Source organism: Hyla sarda, chromosome 7 (assembly GCF_029499605.1).
Source record: "Hyla sarda isolate aHylSar1 chromosome 7, aHylSar1.hap1, whole genome shotgun sequence".
Classification (NCBI taxonomy): Eukaryota; Metazoa; Chordata; class Amphibia; order Anura; family Hylidae; genus Hyla; species Hyla sarda.
The window spans coordinates 153,663,078-153,682,840 of record NC_079195.1 but is presented as its reverse complement, the minus strand read 5'-3'; the positions used below and the strand labels follow the sequence as shown (position 1 = coordinate 153,682,840).

At 42.8% G+C, this 19,763-nt stretch overlaps 1 protein-coding gene across 2 annotated transcripts in view; it reads right to left on the bottom strand.

Annotated features, from left to right (window-relative positions):
* The window catches only part of MAT1A (methionine adenosyltransferase 1A), a 363,839-nt gene that overhangs the window by 7,639 nt on the left and 336,437 nt on the right, over positions 1-19,763 (bottom strand). For both annotated transcript variants that reach the window (XM_056530954.1, XM_056530955.1), the window contains 3 exons: positions 4,992-5,207; positions 4,706-4,888; positions 4,476-4,609 (listed from right to left, as the gene is read on the bottom strand). In XM_056530954.1, the coding sequence (XP_056386929.1) occupies positions 4,476-4,609; positions 4,706-4,888; positions 4,992-5,207 (533 nt within the window). The remainder of the gene's footprint in view (positions 1-4,475; positions 4,610-4,705; positions 4,889-4,991; positions 5,208-19,763) is intronic.

Here is a 19,763-nt window from a genome sequence, read left to right as displayed (position 1 = left end):
CCTCACGCCGGTAAAGCTTTCTCTGCAGCTTTCTCTGCAGGGAACGGTAAGCCTGCCTCCCTGTGTCCTCAGCACTCCTGGAGCAGCGGCTTGTGTGCGCCTATGAGCGCTGTGAGCACATATTCAGTTCAAGAAAGAAAGGAAAGAGGAAACCTGAAGCTTATCTGGATACAAGCGGAATATAATAGCGTACCGGCGTGAGGGGAGAAGGACGGACTCGACCGGCGGGAGGGGAGAAGGACGGACTCGGCTCCCCTCAGTGAACGTAATCAATGTGTGTATGCAGACTTAGAGAACATGGGTGTGTCCGCTCCTTGTTGTTTTTCCTTTTGTTCCAGTGTATATATCGGGTGGTAATATTCCACCAGAGAGGAGTGCAGCGGCAACCATAAAAGATCTCTCTCTACTTTACAAAAGCAAGATAAAGTTGTGAGTGATCTTTTAACCCCTTAATGACCAAAGACGTATATTTACGTCCTTGGCCCGTTCCCGCGATATAACGCTGGGTCACGCGGTGATCCCGTGTCATATCAGGTCGGTCCCGGCATGTAACTGAAGCCGGGACCCAGGACTAATAGCATGCAGCAGCGATCGCGGTGCCGTGCGCTATTAACCCTTTAGACGCTACATTAAAAGTTGAACACCACATTTAAAAACGAAAGTGAAAGCTTTCTGGCTGCTCAGTGGGGCTGATCGGGACCACCGCAGTGAAAATGCGGTGTCCCGATCAGCTGGGACACGAGCGAAGGTCCTCTTACCTTCCTCTGGTGCGTCCCTTAGATGCAGGCTTGAGCAATTGACCGCTGATAACACTGATCAATGCAAAGCTATGGCTTTGCAGTGAACAGTGTAAAAGATCAGTGTGTGCAGTGTTATAGCCCCCTATGGGAGCTATAACACTGCATAAAAAAAAAAGTTAATAAATGTCATTTAACCCTTTTCCTAATAAAAGTCCAAATCACCCCCCTTTTCCCATAAAAAATGTAATAAAAATAAACATATGTGGTATTGCCGCGAGCGTAAATGTCCAAACTATAAAAATATATAATTAATTAAACTGCGTGGTCAATGGCGTACGCACAAAAAAAGGCCAAAATAACGTATTTTTGGTCACTTTTTCTATCATGAAAAAATGAATAAAAAGCAATCAAAACGTCCGATCAATACAAAAATGGTATCCCTAAAAACTTCAGATCACAGCTAAAAAAATTAGCCCTCATACTGCCCCATATGCGGTAAAACAAAAAAGTTATAGGGGGTCAGAATATGACAATTTTAAACGTACACATTTTTCTGCATGTAGTCATGATTTTTTACTGAAGTACGGCAAAATCAAACCTATTTAAGTAGAGTATCATCATTTTAATCGTATGGAATAAAGATAAGGTGTAAATTTTACCGAAAAATGTGGAAACAGAAGCCCCCAAAAGTTACAAAATGGCTTTTTTTTTTTTTTCAGTTTTGTCTCACAATGATAATTTTTTTCCATTTCACTGTAGATTTTTGGGCAAAATAACTGATGTCACTGAAAAGTAGAATTGGTGGTGCAAAAAATAAGCCATCATATGGATTTTTAGATGCAAATTTGAAAGGGTTATGATTTTTAAAAGGTGAGGAGGAAAAAAAGAAAGTTCAAAAACGGAAAAACACGTGGTCCTTAAGGGGTTAATTGGCCACTCACAGAGTGTAAGTGCTTTTTTCTGTTCTTCTAGTGAAAACTGTACGGTATTAGAAGTAAAACTGCAGCCACACCCCAGTTTTTTCCTTTTTTTAATTGCTTTAAAAATTAACTGAGTGAACTTTAATCTGGGGATCTTTTTATAGAAATCCAAGCCAAGAATCATACTCACCTTCTTAATCTTAAAAATTATGTTTTACTTAGTGACACATAGTATAGAGTATTATTAACTCCTGTGAGATTGCTTCTGTATGACACATTTATTATACTCACATGGGGGTTGCTAAATTTGGCTTACAGAAGCAAAAACCAATAAATAACTTTAGAACACCATTTTTTAGCACACATAAACAAAAATCAATAAATGACTTCACAACACCAATTTGCAGATTTTTAAATTTTTTTACTACTTTTTTCCCCCTAAATGTACTAACTCATTTCTTGTTTTTCACTTCTCATTTCAGATCCGTGTATCCTGTGGATTACTTTAGATTCGGAGGAGTACAGTGACCAGTTTTTTTGGTTTAATGTTAATAAAATGGTTAACGATGGCTGTTTTTATTTTTTGGAATAACATATTTTTTTAAAGTATTGTGTTTTTTATTTTATTTGACTTGACAGGCTTAGTAGTGGAAGCCGTCTAATAGAAGGAGTCCATCACTAAGCCGGGCTTAGCGTTAGCCCCAAAAACAGCAAGCCCTAACCTCCAATTATTACTCACCGCCACAGGGGTGTCAGGAAGAGCCGGTACCAACAGGCCCGGAGCCTCAAAAATGGCGCTCCTGGGCCTAGGCGGTAACAGGCTGGCATTATTTGGGCTGGGGAGGGCCAGTAACAATGGTCCTTGCCCACGCTTGTAATGTCAGGCTGTTGTTGCTTGGTTGTTACTGCCCCCCCCCCCAGCCTAAATAACGCCAGCCTGTTACCGCCTAGGCCCAGGAGCGCATTTTTGATGCTTTGGGCCTGTTGGTACCAGCTCTTTAGTGGCACCCCTGTGGCAGTGGGTACCAGGGTAATAATAAGGGGTAAGCGCTAGTGGTTTTTGGGGCTAACGCTAAGCCCAGGCTTGGTAATGGACTCCGTCCATTAGACAGCTTCCAATACTAAGCCTGTCAAGTAAATAAAATTAAAAAAACACAACATGTTTAAAAAAATGTATTCCAAAAAAACACTCCCCAACAAGCCCTCGTTAACCATTTTATTAACATTAAACAGAAAGAAAAAAAATGCTGGTCATCGACGCAGTCCACCGAATCCGAAGTAGTCCACAGGGTACACAGATCTGAAATGAGAAAAAAAAAGAACATGCTGGGAGTTGTAGTCATGTGGTGCAGGAGAGTGACAAGCTTGTCACCTATCCCCCGCTGCATGACTACAACTCCCAGCATGCCCTTACAGTAAGGACATGCTGGAAGTTGTAGTTGTGCTGCAGGGGGCGGGTGGCAATCTTGTCAACCACCCCACAACTACAACTCCCAGCATGCCCTTACAGTAAGGGCCTGCTGGGACTTTTAGTAGTGCGGCAGGTGACAAGGTTGTCACCCGCCCCACAACTACAACTCCCAGCATGCTCTTACTGTAAGGGGTGATAAGAAAATCACTGTAATTTCATATTTCCCACCGGGTCAAGTGACACCGAACCCGGCAGGAAATTTTAAATTACAGTTAAGTTTCGTGGTAAGGAGCCAGGGCTGAAATAACACTGCAGTTGCCTGGAACTCCTGCAGCCGGGATGTGTAGGAGTCGCCCGCAGGGCAGCGGGAGTCCCGAGTGGCTGCAGAGTTATTCCAGCCTGGGCTCCTTACCACGGCACCGCAGGGATAATATATGATGAGTCCTAGGCAGCTGCAGTGAGGCCAGCCTGGGCTCTGTACCACAACCCTGTGGGGATAATATATGACAGTGGCCGGGCGACTGCAGAGTGATGCCAGCCCGGGCTCCTTTTAACATATAACAGAGCCGCAGAGTTTTTAGTCCTTACTGTAAAATCATATTTCCGCCCAGGCCCCGTGATTGGCTGCTCGGTCCCAGCCAATCACGGGACCCAGCGGGAAATATGAAATTACAGTAGGGCATATAGAAACTCTGCGGTGCCGAGGTATGTTAAAAGGAGCTCGGGCTGGCATCACTCTGCAGCCGCCCGGGCTCCGTCTGATTCTATCCCCGCTACCATAATGCTACCATAATTTAATGATGGAAACACTGCTTTACATCCCCCCTTGTCTCCCACCTGCCTGTGCCACACATCTCCCGCCCACTACCTGCTACAAGACTGCAACTCCCAGCATGCCCTCACTGTATGGGCATGCTGGGAGTTGTAGTCTTGCAATAGGTAGTAGACAGATGGTGTCCCCATCATTAGGTTAGGGTAGCGGGGTTAGAATCAGACGGAGCCCGGGCGACTGCAGAGTGATGCCAGCCCAGGCTCCTTAGTAGAGTTGTTATATCATATTTCCGCTAAAGCTGTGATCTATACGGTTACCAGCGGGAAATATAGATATTTGCTCTCCAAAGCCGTTTTGTAAGCCAACTCCCGGCTGTCTTACCATTACGTTGTTTTGGAGGGCTTGCAACTTTTCGTGCGACTTTCGCACTTGATAAATCCCTGACCACTGCTAAGTGAAAAATAAAATTATTGTAGCTTTTTGCTTACAGCCAAAAGTCCCACAAAAATTTGCTTAGGTGCTAATGCGACTTTTTTGTGTGACTCGTGTAAGCAAAAAATTAGCTCTAAATCCCTTGATAAATGTCCCCCATAATCTATAATCAGCCAACAAGTACATTTTCCTGAATTTACCTGACAATAACTCCAGGTCTCAGATCAAAGTTTTTATTGACTATGTCCAACAGCTCCTTCTCAGTTTTTTCTGAGGTCCCATAAGTAAAGAGGGAAACTGATAATGGGTAGGCCACACCAATAGCATAAGACACCTAGTAAACAAATAAAAAAAAAGTCCAGGCTTTTACAAGAGATTCCTTATGTATAATATGAATTGTACTCTAGGAAAAACAATGAAAAATATCTACCTGAACCAATACACGATGGCAGAGCTTGGCATGCACCAAAGATTTAGCAACCCAGCGGGCAGCATAGGCAGCGGAACGATCTACTTTTGTATAGTCTTTTCCTGAAAAAGCTCCTCCACCATGGGCACCCCATCCTCCATACGTATCTACAATAATCTTACGGCCTGTGACACCAGCATCACCCTATAACAAATCAAGATAGATAAGATACCAAACCTAGATAGTGAGCTAAATAAATTTACTCTATGATCCCTTCTATATATTCAGAAAAAATAAAGAAAATCACCTGAGGGCCACCAATGACAAAACGGCCACTTGGCTGTAAATGGTAAATAGTCTTCTCATCCAGGTACTTGGCAGGAACTACAGCTTTTATAACTTTATTCTTTAAGGATTCCTGCATGTCACTCAAAGAAATGGTTTCATCGTGCTGCACCGATATTACGATAGTATGAACCCGTACTGGGATGACACCATTCTTCTGGATGTACTTGACTGTAACCTAAATGACAAAAAATGATTTAGTATTTATCTAATCTTATTTGAAGACACATGCTTCCTTGTTAAATATCTTATTCTTAAAAGTTTGGGGTAGATGTATCAAGAGCAGAAAAGTTAAAGAATAGAATAGAAAAACAGAGCTAATTTCCTTCATAACTGTTCCCCGTCTGTCTTCAGGTTGTAAGTGGTTCTGTACATTAACATGTATAGCTTGGAAGAAAGAAGAGACAAAGGGGATATGATAGATACTTTTAAAGACATAAAGGGAATCAACACGGTAAAAGGAGGATAGCATATTTAAAAGAAGAAAAACTACCACAAGAGGACATAGTTTTAAATTAGAGGGGCAAAGGTTTAAAAGTAATATCAGGAACTATTACTTTACTGAGAAAGTAGTGGATGCATGGAATAGCCTTCCTGCAGAAGTGGTTGCTGCAAATACAGTGAAGGAGTTTAACCCCTTGGGGACAGAGCCCATTATAACCCTAAGGACAAGAGCATTTTTTGCAAATCTGACCACTGTCACTTTAAGCATTATTAACTCTGGGATGCTTTTACTTTTCATTCTGATTCAGAGATTGTTTTTTTGACACATATTCTACTTTATGTTAGTGGTAAATTCTTGTCGATAATTGCATAATTTCTTGGTGAAAAATTCTAAATGTTATGAAAAAATTGAAAATGTTGTATTTTTCTAACTTTGAAGCTCTCTGAAAGGAAAGTAGACATTCCAAATTATACATTGATTCACATATACAATATGTCTACTTTATGTTGGCATCATAAAGTTGACATGTTTTTACTTTTGGAAGACATCAGAGGGCTTCAAATTTCAGCAGCAATTTTCTAGTTTTTCAAAACATTTTCAAAATCGGAATTTTTAAGGGACCAGTTCAGTTTTGAAGTGGATTTGAGGGGCCTTTATATTAGAAATACCCCATAAATGACCCCAAAATAAAAACTGCACCTCTCAAAGTATTCAAAATGACATTCATAAAGTTTGTTAACCCTTTAGGTGCTTCAAAGAAAAGCAGCAAATTGAAGGAGAAAATTCAAAATCTTCATTTTTTACACTCGCATGTTCTTGTGGACCCAGTTTCTAAATTTTTACAAGGGGTAATAAGAGAAAAAGCCCCCAAAATGTGTAACCCAATTTCTCTCAAGTAAGGAAATACCTCACATGTGTATGTGAAGTGCTCGGCGAGCGCAGCAGAGGGCTCAGAAGGGAAGGAGCGACAATAGGATTTTGGAGAGTGAGTTTTTCTGAAATGGTCTTTGAGGGGCATGTCACATTTAGGAAGCCTCTATGGTGCCACAACAGCAACAAACAAAAAAACATGGCATACTATTTTGGAAACTACACCCCTCAAGGCACGTAACAAGGGGTCCAGTGAGCCTTAACACCCCACATGTGTTTGACGACTTTTCGTTAAAGTGGGATAAGTAAATAAAAAAACAAATTTTTTCTAAAGTTCATTTTTTCCCCAAATTTACCATTTTTACAAAGGGTAATGGGAGAAAATGCCCCACAAAATTTGTAACCCCTGTAATCTCTTCTGAGTATGGAAATACCCCATGTTAGGAGGTAAAATACTCTGCGGGCAAACTACAATGCTCAGAAGAGAAGGAGTCACATTTGGCTTTTGGAAAGCTAATTTTGCTGAAATGGTTTTTGGGGGGCATGTCGCATTTAGGAAGCCTCCATGATGCTAGAACAGTAAAAAAAAAACACATGGCATGCTATTTTGGAAACTACACTCTGTAAGGAAAATAAGAAGGCGTACAGTGAGCCTTAACACCCCACAGGTGATTGACGAACTTTCGTAAAATTGGGACGTAAAAAAAAAAATTTTCAATAAAATTCTGGTGTTACCCCAAATTTTTCATTATCACAAGGGGTAATAGGAGAAAAAGCCCCCAATTTTTTTTAACCCCATTTCTTCTGAGTATGGAAATACCCCAAATGTGGATGTAAAGTGCTCTGCGGGCAAACTACAATGCTCAGAATAGAAGGACCGCCATTGGGCTTTTGGAGAGAGAGAGTTTGGTTGGAATGGGAGAGAGAGAGAGAGAGAGAGAGAGAGAGAGAGAGAGAGAGAGAGAGAGAGAGAGAGAGAGAGAATTTGGTTGGAATGGAAGACAGGGGCTATGTGCATTTACAAAGCCCCCATAGTGCCAGAACAGTGGACCCCCCCCCCACATGTGACCCCATTTTGGAAACTACACCCCTCATGGAATATGATAAGGGGTGTAGTGAGCAATTACACCCCACTGGCATTTGACAGATCTTTGAAACAGTGGGCTGTGCAAATGAAAAATTACATTTTTCATTTTTACAGACGACTGTTCAAAAAATCTGTCAGGCACCTGTGGGTTGTAAATGCTCACTGCATCCCTTGTTACATTCCATGAGGGGTGTAGTTTCCAAAATGGGAACACATGTGAAGGGGGTCCACTGTTCTGGCACCATGGGGGCTTTGTAAACACACATAGCCTTCAATTCCAACCTAATTTTCTCTCAAAAGCCCAATGGCACCCTTTCTCTTCTGAGCATTGTAGTTTGCCCGCAGAGCACTTTACATCCACATATGGGGTATTTATATACTCAGAAGAAATTGGGTTACAAATTTTTTTCCCTATTACCCCTTGTGAAAATGAAAAATTTGGGGTAACACCATCATTTCAGGGGAAAAAAAAAACAAATTTTCAATTTTCATGTCCAAATTTAATGAAAATTTGTCCAAGACCTGTGGATTGTTAAGGCTCACTATACCCCTTCTTATGGTCTGTGAGTGGTGTAGTATCCAAAATGGGGTCACATGTGGGTGTTTTTTTTTCTTTTTTTTAGTGTTCATGTCAGAACTGCTGTAACAATCAGCCACCCCTGTGCAAATCACCAATTTAGGCCTCAAATCTACATGGCACTCTCTCACTCCTGAGACATGTATTTTGTCCGCAGAGCATTTTACGTACACACATGGGGTATTTCCCATTGCATTAGAAATTTTGGAGGTCTTTTTCTCCTTTTACCTGTATGGGCCAACAGCAGCATGTTAGTGTAAAAATTTAAATTTTTTTACACTAACATGCTGGTGTAGCCCCAACTTTACCTTTTCATAAGGGGTAAAAGGAGAAAAATCCCCCCAAAATTTGTACCACAATTTCTCCTGAGTACGGAAATACCCCATATGTGACCCTAAACTGTTGCCTTGAAATACGACAGGGCTCTAAAGTGAGAGAGCATCATGCACTTTTGAGGCCTATATAAGGAATTTGCAATAGGGGCAGACCCGGTTACAAGGATGGGGCTTGTCTCCACCAAAACACTACAGCAGTGTTTCCCAAACAAGGTGCCTCCAGCTGTTGCAAGACTCCCAGCCTGCCAGGACAGTCTCTGGCTGTCCGGCAATACTGGAAGTTGTGGGTTTGCAACAGCTGGAGGCTCTGTTTAGGAAACACTGCCGTATGAGACGTTTTTCCTTTTTATTGGGGGGGGGGGCATGTAAGGGGGTATATATGTAGTGTTTTACTTTTTATTATTTGGTTGTGTATTGTAGTGTTTTTAGGGTACATTAATACAGGCGGGGGTTCACAGTAAGTTTTCCGCTGGGAGTTTGAGTTGCGGCAGAAAATTGTCCGCAGCTCAAACTTGTAGAAGGAAACCCACTGTAAACCCACCCGTGTGAATGTACCCTGTACATTTACATGGGGGGGGGGGCAAATCTTCGGCTGTGGCAAAACTACAACTCCCAGAATGCACTGACAGACCGTACATGCTGGGAGTTGTAGTTTTACAACAGCTGCAGGCCCACTGGTGGGGAACCACTGAGTTACAAAACAGACTCTAGCTCAGTGATTCCAACCGGTGTGCCTCCAGTTGTTGCAAAACTACAACTCCCAGCATGTACAGTCTGTCAGTGCATTCTGGGAGTTGTAGTTTTGCAACAGCTTGAGGCACACAGGTTGGAATCACTGAGTTAGGAAACAGACTCTAGCTCTGTGTTTCCCAACCAGTGTGCCTACAGTGCAATATCTGGCCCTTCAGATGTTACAGAACTACAACTCCCAGAATGCCTGGACAGTTTGGGCATGCTAGGAGTTGTAGGTATGCAACATCTGAAGTGGCACAGTTTGGAGACCACTATACGGTGGTCTCCAAACTGTAGCCCTCGTGATGTTGCAAAACTACAACTCCAAGCATGCCGAGACTGTCCAGGCATGCTGGGAGTTGTAGTTCTGCAACATCTGAAGGGCTAGATATTGCAGAACTACACGCACAGCATCCCTGACTGCCTGGCAATGCTGGGAATTGTACTTTTGCAACATCTGGAGGGCTACAGTTTGGAGACCACCATATATTGGTCTCCAAACTGTGCCACTTCAGATGCTGCAAAACTACAACTCCCAGCATGCCCAGACATTCAGTGCATGCTGAAAGTTGTAGCAACAGCTGGAGGACCACAGTTTAGAGACCACTACACAGTGGTCTCCAAACTGTGACCCTCCAGATGTTGCAAAACTACAACTCCCAGCATGCCCAGACAGCCTTTGGCTGTCTGGGCATGCTGGGAGTTGTAGTTTTGCAGCTTTTAGAAGGCCACAATGAAGTTCACTTACCGCGATCTTCACTGCAGCCTTCTCCACTTTCCGGCCACACTCCTCCTGCTGCCATCAATGCCGCAGCTGCTCCAGGATGCCGCCTCCGCCGGTCCGGTAAGCCGGCCATGCTCCCCACCTCGCCGCCTGTGTTCCCCCCTGTTCTGCCCGGACTTCGATCGGTGGGCAGAGTGGGGGAAATTAACTCTAACCCCCCCCCCCGCCCCCAACTGCCATTGGTCGTCAGCCTGATCGACCAATGGCAGGGGATAGGAGGAGGTGGCAGCACTCTCTGACACTGACAGCTCCGAACATTCTTATTTTCTGGGCGATCGGGTCACCAGTGACCCTATTGGTCTGGATCGCCGGCGATATTCGGCGATCGACGACATGGGGTGGTCTTAGGACCCCCCCTAGACATTGCCACGGGATGCCTGCTGATAGATACAGGTACGCCCTCCATCCTTAAGTACCGGGACGCGAGGGCGTATCCATACGCCCTCCGTGCCCAACAGGATAAACATGCATGGGATAAGCATAAGGCTATCCTTCATCTAAGATAGGGCCACAGACTATTGATAGGATTCAGATTATTGGGCAGACTACATGGACCAAATGGTTCTTATCTGTCGACAAAATCAATGTTTCTAGCTCAGTTCCATTGAATAGAGCTGAAATGAATAGAGCCAAGTTGTAATACCACACACAACAATTAATGAGCTGCTTTAGCTGTCAAGTGTTCTATTTGTGCTCTGTGAGCAACATGGAATATTTTTTTCATCTTTTTCTTTCTTATAGTTGCCAACAAATTTTGACATCGGAACTCTACCCACTCACAAGGTTCTGTTTTTACAAACTGAACCCAAAAGTAAAGGGATGAATTTTTTGTGCAAAACATATAAAGAGGCTTGCTTATTTTAAAGAGAGAAAACAGCAATACTTTCCCTAACGCCATATCTTCCCTTCAGGTTCTACACGGTAAATTCCACTGCAGCAGAATCCCATTGATTTTAATGGGATTCTGCTGCGCTGTTCACATGGCAGAATATCCATGCCAGATGTTTTTGGTTTGTAAATTCTGATTCCTGCATCCACAGAAATAATTGACAAGTCTATCTATTTTGCAGAGTTCAGAAGGAAATGAATTGCCGTCTATTAGTTGGCACATTTCTGAGCAGTCCTAGCACCCGCCGGATTCTCAAATGTGCGGAATCTCCGCAGTGTTTTTTTGGTGGACTATCTGCACATGTTACACCCGTGTGAACATAGCCTTAGTAGCACAATAATTGCTAGATAAATAGTAAGAAATGCAGCTCGACTGGGGTGGCAGAAAGTTCTCTTTGCAAGATTGAGAATATGGATTGAAGAAACATTTTAATATAGAGTGCAACTTAATTTGAACTAATATATGTTAGATCATGCAATGTAGGGCAGCTAATGTCTTATTGCAAATAGGTTCTGTGTTCGTAGTTGTTGCAACATTGTCACTTTATTAAAGCAGTATTAACAACATTTAATGTTACTACTATCTATATGATATGGGGTTACAAGCTGATCTGTGGTGGTCTGACCACAGGTTCCCCCAGCATTTGTAAAAACTGAGAAAAATTGTCCCAGAATAAAAGTGTGGTCAGCAATATTATTATTAGGTGGCCAAGGAACAAAGTGGCACTGGACACCTATTGTTTTTGCTCAGATTATAATTTTTTTTACTAGGTGGCCAAGCAGTGAAGTTGCATAGGACACCTTTTGTTTTTGCTCAGATTATTAGGGGGCCAATCAACAAAGTTGCACTGGACAACTATTGTTTTTGCTCAGAATATTATTATTATTCTGCCGCGATAAAATGCAAGTAATAGCTGCACCATTACTCCAATACTTATGAAACTTTGCATAGTAGTAGAGCTTGTAGCTATATATAATCTTATGTAATATCTTTTATCACACTTGGTAATGATGTACAGGCTTTTGCATCCACTGTTTCATTTTCTGAAGTTCTGCCTGTGCATAACGTTCAGCATGATAGGCAGAGGCACATTAAAGAGTTCAACTTATGGCTTAGTAAATGGTGTCAAGAGGAAGGATTTGGTTTTGTGTCTCATGATAGCTCTACTTGGAATAGAAAGGAACTGTACAAAAAAGATGGTTTGCATCTTTCTCTCAAAGGAACAAATGTACTCAGTGAACAATTCCAAGAATTTTCTAAGGAGTATTTAAACTAGGAAGGGGGGGGGGGCAAAAGAGTGAAAATCCATGTGTCCAATTGCCCCCCGAAACAATGCCAGAACATGTCAGTAGCCCAGAAGTTAAGAAATCACAAGCTCAGAGTCCTGTCTACAAATGCCCGCAGTCTAGGTAATAAAATCAATGAACTTGGGTCAATAATGGCATTTGGGTTAGGTTGCAGTTTGGTAATCATGCAGTAACTCGTGTAGGTGTGATATACAGACCACCTGGCCAAGTTAAAGAAGTAGATGATCTACTAGTTGAAGACATATCTAAAATGACAATGAAAGGAGAAGTTATTATTATGGGAGACTTCAATCTTCCGGATATAAACTGGAAAACCAAAATAGCAAGTTCTGCCAGGAGTACAAATATTCTAAATTCCCTACTGGGATTATCTCTACAACAAGTGGTTGAGGAGCCAACGTGGAAGGAGGCCATTTTGGATTTGGTATTCACAAATGGAGATTTAGTATATGATGTTATTGTTGGCGAAAGCTTGGGATCTAGTGGTTACCAATCAGTGTGGTTTAATATAAGAACAGTGAAGGAGTCACACCACACAAAAACAAAAGATTTAGATTTTAGAAAAACAGACTTTTCAAAAATGAGATTAGTCATAAATGAGTCCCTATCAGACTGGAACAAATTACATGGAGTTCATGAGAAATGGGACTACTTAAAAGACGCTTTATTGAAGGCAACAGAAAATTGCACTAGACTTGTCAGTAATAGCAGAAAAAGGAAGAGACCACTGTGGTACTCAGCAGATGTGGCCAAAATCATAAAAAACTAAAAACTAGCATTTAGTAATTATAAAACAACCCAGAGCAATGAAGATAGGGAAATCTACAAGACTAGGCAGAAAGAGGCCAAGCAAGTTATAAGAACTTTTAAAGCACAGGCAGAAGAAAAACTATCTCAGTCTGTGAAAAAAGGGGATAAGACATTCGTCAGATATATAGATGAAAAAAGGAAATCAAAACAAGGAATAACTAAATTAAAAACAAAGTAAGGAAGATATGTAGAAGAGAATAAGGGGCTAGCCCACTGCCTTAATGAATACTTCTGTTCAGTTTTTACAGAAGAAAAAGAAGGAAAAGGACCTCCATTGGAGAGAAAAACTAAGGAATCGTTTGATGCATGTGTCTTTACAGAGGAAGAGGTTCTACGTTTGCTTTCTAAAGTGAAGACAAATAAATCACAATATAGTTTATTTGGAATGTCTATTTTCCTGACAAGCAGAGAGCTTCAAAGTTAGAAAAATGCGAAATTTTCAATTTTTTCATAAAATTTTGGAATTTTTCATCAAGAAATGATGCATGTATCGACAAAATTTTACCGTTAACATAAAGTAGAATATGTCTCGGAATTTGAATGAAAGGTAAAAGCATCCCAGAGTTATTAATTCTTAAAGTGACAGTGGTCAGATGCGCAAAAAATGCTCTGTTCCTACAGTGAAAATTGGCCTGGTGACATAAAGATGTGACATGTGACATAAAGATTACAGGAGCGAACTTTAGAAAATTTTGATTTGGCCGATTCGCCCAATTTTCCGAAAAAATTTGGTTTGATCCGAACTTACTCACAGTGAATCTATATTAAAATCTGCTATTTCTGGCCTACAGAGAGCCTCAATAGGGGTGTATAACACTTTGCTTTGTGCTTTGTTCATATGGAGTGTGCTGGGGTAGTGACATAATACTGTTATTCCGTAAGACATGCAGATTACCGGCATCACTTTAAGAATCACTGCCCCAGAGCGGCACAATGACAGAGCCTGGAGGGGGCATCAGTATGAGGAGACCAAATAGTGGCTGAATGACACAGCGTGGAGGTGTTGGCAGCATGAGGAGACCATATAGTGGCTGAATGACACAACTTGGATGTGAATAAAGCATGAGGAGACCATATAGTGGCCGAATGGCACAGCATGGAGGAGTTGGCAGGAGGAGACCATATAGAGGCTGAATGACACAGCGTGGAAGTGTTTGCAGCATGAGGAGACCATACAGTGTCTGAAAGACACAGCGTGGAGGTGTTTTGAAATTTTGAAATTTAAACTGAAGATTTATGGTAGCTAGTTCTATAAAAATAAAAATGTTTAAAAATAAAAATGTTTAGGCTGAGGCCCAGCAGTATCAGTAAACCATATATTGGCTGAATGACACAACCTGGAGTTGGCAGAAGCATGAGGAGACCATATAGTGTCTGAATGAAACAGCCTGGAGTTGGCAGAAGCATGAGGAGACCACTGAAATTTAAACAATTTTAATAACAATTTAAGAATTGAATTGAGGATTTTGAAATTTAAATTTTGACTCCCAAGTTTTAGTTTCCTGGGCCCTGGCATGTGGGTACAAAGGACCAAATATAACAAGGAGTCACACGTCACATGGTAGCACAATGACAGAGCCTGGAGGTGGCAACAGTATGAGGAGACCATATAGTGGCTGAACGACTGCCTGGAGTTTGTGGCAGCATGGGGAGACAATATAGTGTCTGAATGGCACAGCCTGGAGTTGGCTGAAACATGAGGAGACAATATAGTGTCTGAATGGCATAGCCTGGAGGTGGCTGGAGCATGAGGAGACCATATAGTGGCTGAATGGCACAGCCTGGAAGTGGCTGAAGCATGAGGAGACCATTTAGTGGCTAAATGACACAGCATGGAGTTGTTGGCAGCATGAGGAGACCATATAGTGTCTGAATGGCACAGCCTGGAGTTGGCTGAAGCATGATGAGACCATACAGTGTCTGAATGGCACAGCCTGGAAGTAGCTGAAACATGAGGAGACCATATAGTGTCTGAATGGCACTACCTGGAGGTGGCTGGAGCATCAGGAGACCATAGAGTGGCTAAATGACACAGCGTGGAGGTGTTGGCAGCATGAGGAGACCATATAGTTGCTGAATGACAGAGCCTGGAGCTGGCATGAGGCTTCACAATCCCCAAGATTAAAATATGAATTTTGAAATTTAAATTGAAGATTTATAGAAGCTAGTGCTACCATACATTTTTTTAGGCACAGGCCCAGCAGCATCAGTAAACCATATATTGGCTGAATGACACAGTCTGGAGGTGGCTGAAGCATGAGGAGACCATATAGTGGCTGAATGACACAGCCTGGAGTTGGCTGAAGCATGAGGAGACCATATAGTGTCTGAATGGTGCAGCCTGGAGTTGGCAGAAGCATGAGGACACCATTGAAATTTAAGATTTTTTAATAGAAATTTAAGATTTTGAAATTGAGGATTTTGAAATTGAAATTTTAACTCCCAGGTTTTAATGTCCCGGGCCCCAGCATATGGGTAGAAAGGACCAAATATAACAAGGATTCCCATGTCACATGGCAGCACAATGACAGAGTCTGGAGGTGGCATCAGTATGAAGAGACCATATAGTGGCTGAATGACTGACTGGAGTTTGTGGCAGTATCGAGAGACCATATAGTGTCTGAATGGCACAGCCTGGAGGTGGCTGAAGCATGAGAAGACCATATAGTGGCTAAATTTCACAGTCTGGAGGTGGCTGAAGCATGAAAAGACCATATAGTGGCTGAATGGCAAAACCTGGAGTTGGCTGAAGCATGAGGAGACCATATAGTGGCTGAATGAGACAGCCTGGAGGTGGCACCAATATGAGACCAAATAGTTTCTGAATGACTGCCTGGAGTTTGTGGCAGCATGAGGAGACCATATAGTGGCTGAATGGCAAAGCTTGGAGGCAGCTGAAGCATGAGGAGACATATAGTGGCTGAATGGCACAGCCTAGAGTTTGTGGCAGCATGTAGAGACCATATAGTGTCTGAATGAGACAGCCTGGAGGTGGCAGCAACATCATCAGGGGTCCTGAAAGTGACCCAGTGACAGAGTGTTGCGGTGGGAGGCAATACAAGTACCCGATGACAAAGGTGGGTGAAAAAGGTCTGATGCGGAGGAATGTTTGTAACTGGGGAGCAGCGCATTAAATCTTTTTGGCACTATCCATATTTGTGAAGTGTTGGCGTGGCACCATGGTCAATCTACTTTCATGCATCAGGCATTGGTGATTGGAAATCCTGGCTGATCCATGCTGAATTCATCTTCACAAAGGTAAGTCTCTCCACATTTTTTTCCAATTTCTTTGTGAATGACTTTTAGCAGTTCCTCCCCTGTGTGACTCCGTTCGCTAAGGCAAACCATGTGAAGAACAGTGTGACAACGCCGTGCCCTGCACACATGGTAGGCTGGAGGGCCACTGAGACTTGTCTGGGCAGTGGAGGCTGAGGACACGGTGGAGGATGAGGAGTCACACACTGTCACAGGACCAACGGCCTGAGAGTGTGGAGAAGGAAGCGGCGTGACATGTCCAAGTTGGTGTTGTTGCTTTGCAGGACCCACATTCACCCAGTGAGCCATAAAAGACATGTATTGTCCCTGACCACAGCTACAGCTCCAGATGTTGGCGCTGCCGTGCACTTTGGTACACACCCACAGGCTCAAGGACTGGCCCACCTTCTCTTCCAAAAAATTGTGCAGGGCTGGTACAGCCTTATTCGAAAAAAAATGACGGCTTGGCACTCTCCACCTCGGCTCAGCACAAGCCATCAGTTCTATGAAAGTTCTATGCAGAGTCCACTACTTGAAAAGGGAGGGACTGCAGCACCAGCAACTTGGACAGGAGCACATTCAGCTTCTGCCCCATTGGATGAGTGGGATTGGATGAATGGGCGCATACAGTTGTCTCTTAGACATGGCTTTGCCGATGGATGGTTGGCGGAATGGCTGACTAAAAATAGGAGGAGCTGATGTCCTTCTCAGGTTCCTCAACAGTGTCTGCATCAGGACCCTGAACCCTGGCAACACCGCCTCCCATGTCACTCTCCTCATCACTACTTTCCTGCCTAGCGGAGGAAACGGCGGATTTCTCCTTCACTTGTTGGCTGGGCAGTAGCTGCTGACTGTCCTCTGTTAGATCGTCCTCAGTGAATAGTGGAGCTGAACCCACAGCATAAGATACTTTTGTAGGGGAGGGAACAGCATAGGACAGAGGCACTGGAAGGACAGGGACTGCTCCCGGGTCATGCCAACTGAGGGTTGTGTCTGATGAACCCATCGACTGTTGACTTGGGGTATCAGATGTCACTTGTGATAAAGTGGATGACCATGTCAACCAATCGATGATGGCAGATAAGTTGCTGGTCTAGACACGACCGCTAGCTGATACTGGAGCTCAGGCCTCTCTGCTGCGACCTCTGCCTGATAAATTTAGGCCTCTGCCACTCCTCTATGCACATCCTGGCACTTCTCTGCCTGACATACTTAGTGCGTATATGAGGGGAGTACATTAGTACAATATGCTTCACTACTCTTAAAACAGTATCTGTCTAGAACAGCAGAAGGTCTGCACTTTTGACCGTCCTTTCACAGTATCTAGGCCCTTGACAGATTAACAGGTACAACATAGTGCACTACTAAGATGTACCTATGTAGTATGCACTTATGAGGGCAGAAAAATGTGCTACTGTACACTTAAAAAAGTATATGAGTACAACACCAGCCATTGAGTACTTTTGCCTGGTTTTTCACAGTATCTAGGCCCTTCACAGATTAACAGGTTTAAAATAGTACACTACTTACTTGTAGGTATATCGTATGCACTTATGAGGGCAGAAAAATGTGCTACAGTACGCTTAATAAACTTATTGGAGTAAAACACCAGCCGGTGATTATTTTTGGCTGTCCTTTCACAGCATCTATGCCCTTGACAGATAAACAGGTACAAAATAGTACACCACTTAGATGTAGGTATGTGGTATGTACTTATGAGGGCAGAAAAATGCACTACAGTACACTTAAAAAAGTGTCTGAGTAAAACATCAGCCGGTGAGTACTTTTGCCTGGGCTTTCACAGTATCTAGTCCCTTGACAGATTATCAGGTACAAAATAGTACACTACTTAGATGTAGGTATGTGGTATGCACTTATGAGGGCAGAAAAATGCACTACAGTATGCTTAAAAAACTTATTTTTGCACACCACCAGCAGTACACAACAGTGCTGCAGCACACAGTCACTGTGTACTAAACACAAAATTGCACTCTTTCACAGACAAATAGGAATGCAGAAAAATGCGCTACAGTACGCTTAAAAACGTTTATTTGAGTAAAACACCCGCCGGTGATTACTTTTGGCTGTCCTTTCACAGTTTGTAGGCCCTTGACAGATTAACAGGCACAAAATAGTACACCACTTAGATGTAGGTATATGGTATGCACTTATGAGGGCAGAAAAATGGCTACAGTATGCTGAAAATTTTTTTTTGGCCCACAGCACCAGCAGTACACAACAATGCTGGAGCACACTGTCACTGTGTACTAAACCCAAAATTGCAAAAAGACTCTCAAATACTATTAGGAGTGGACTGCTGGGTATGAATTATACTGTCTACAGACTAGTATAAACAGCAGACCAGTTGTTGTGGAACAAAGACACAGATTTGCCCTAAAAAATTATTTCTCCCTCCTGTGAAAACATTTCTGCAGCTGAGGCAACACTCAGCTATCTGCCCCTCTCTTTACTACAATGCTGTTCCCAGTGACTGAGTGTTTAATCGCTGCAGTAAGAATTAATTTCTATGAAAATATGCTGTGCTCTGTGTCCTACAGAAGGATGAGGTGACTAAAAGGTGAAACGCTGCTGGAAATAGCTTTTCTGTGTAACACACACAGCGTTGTCCGTCCTATCTCTATGCAATGTAACGAATGATATGATGAGCCGCAAAATGGCTGCCGAATATATAGGGCTGTGACTTCACAGGAATGGCTGTGGATATAGTGTTTCTGGATTTTAATACTGTCCCTCATAGACGTCTGACAGGTAAGTTAAGGTCTTTGGGGTTGGAAACTTAGGTTTGTAACTGGATTGATGGATGGATTGTACCCAGAGAGTGGTGGTCAATGATTCGTACTCTGATTGGTCCCCGGTTATTAGTGGTGTACCCCAAGGTTCAGTACTGGGACCGCTGTTGTTTAATTTATTTATCAATTATATAGAGGATGGCAATAACAGCTCTGTTTCTATCTTTGCAGATGACACCAAGCTTTGTAGCACAGTACAGTCTATAGAGGAGGTGTATAGGTTACAAGATGACTTGGATAGACTAAGTGTCTGGGCATCCACTTGGCAAATGAGGTTCAATGTGGATAAATGTAAAGTTATGCATCTGGGTACTAATAACATGCATGCGTCGTATGTCTTAGGGGGGATTAAACTGGAAGAGTCACTGGTAGAGAAGGATCTGGGTGTACTTGTAGATCACAGACTTCAGAATAGCATGCAATGTCAGGCTGCTGCTTCCAAGGCCGGCATGATATTGTCATGTATAAAAAGAGGCATGGACTCGAGGGACAGGGACATAATACTCCCCCTTTATAAAGCATTGGTACGGCCTCACCTGGAATATGCTGTTCATTTTTGGGTACCAGTCCATAAAAGGGACACTGTGGAGCTGGAAAGGGTGCAGAGACGCGCGACTAAACTAATATGGGGCATGGAACATCTTAGCTATGAGGAGCGATTAAAGGAGTTACAATGGTTTAGTCTTGAGAAGAGACATTTAAGGGGGGATATGATAAATGTATATAAGTATATTAATGGCCCATACAAAAAATATGGAGGAAAAACTGTTCCAGGTTAAACCCCCCCAAAGGACAAGGGGGCACTCCCTCCGTCTGGAGAAGAAAAGGTTTAG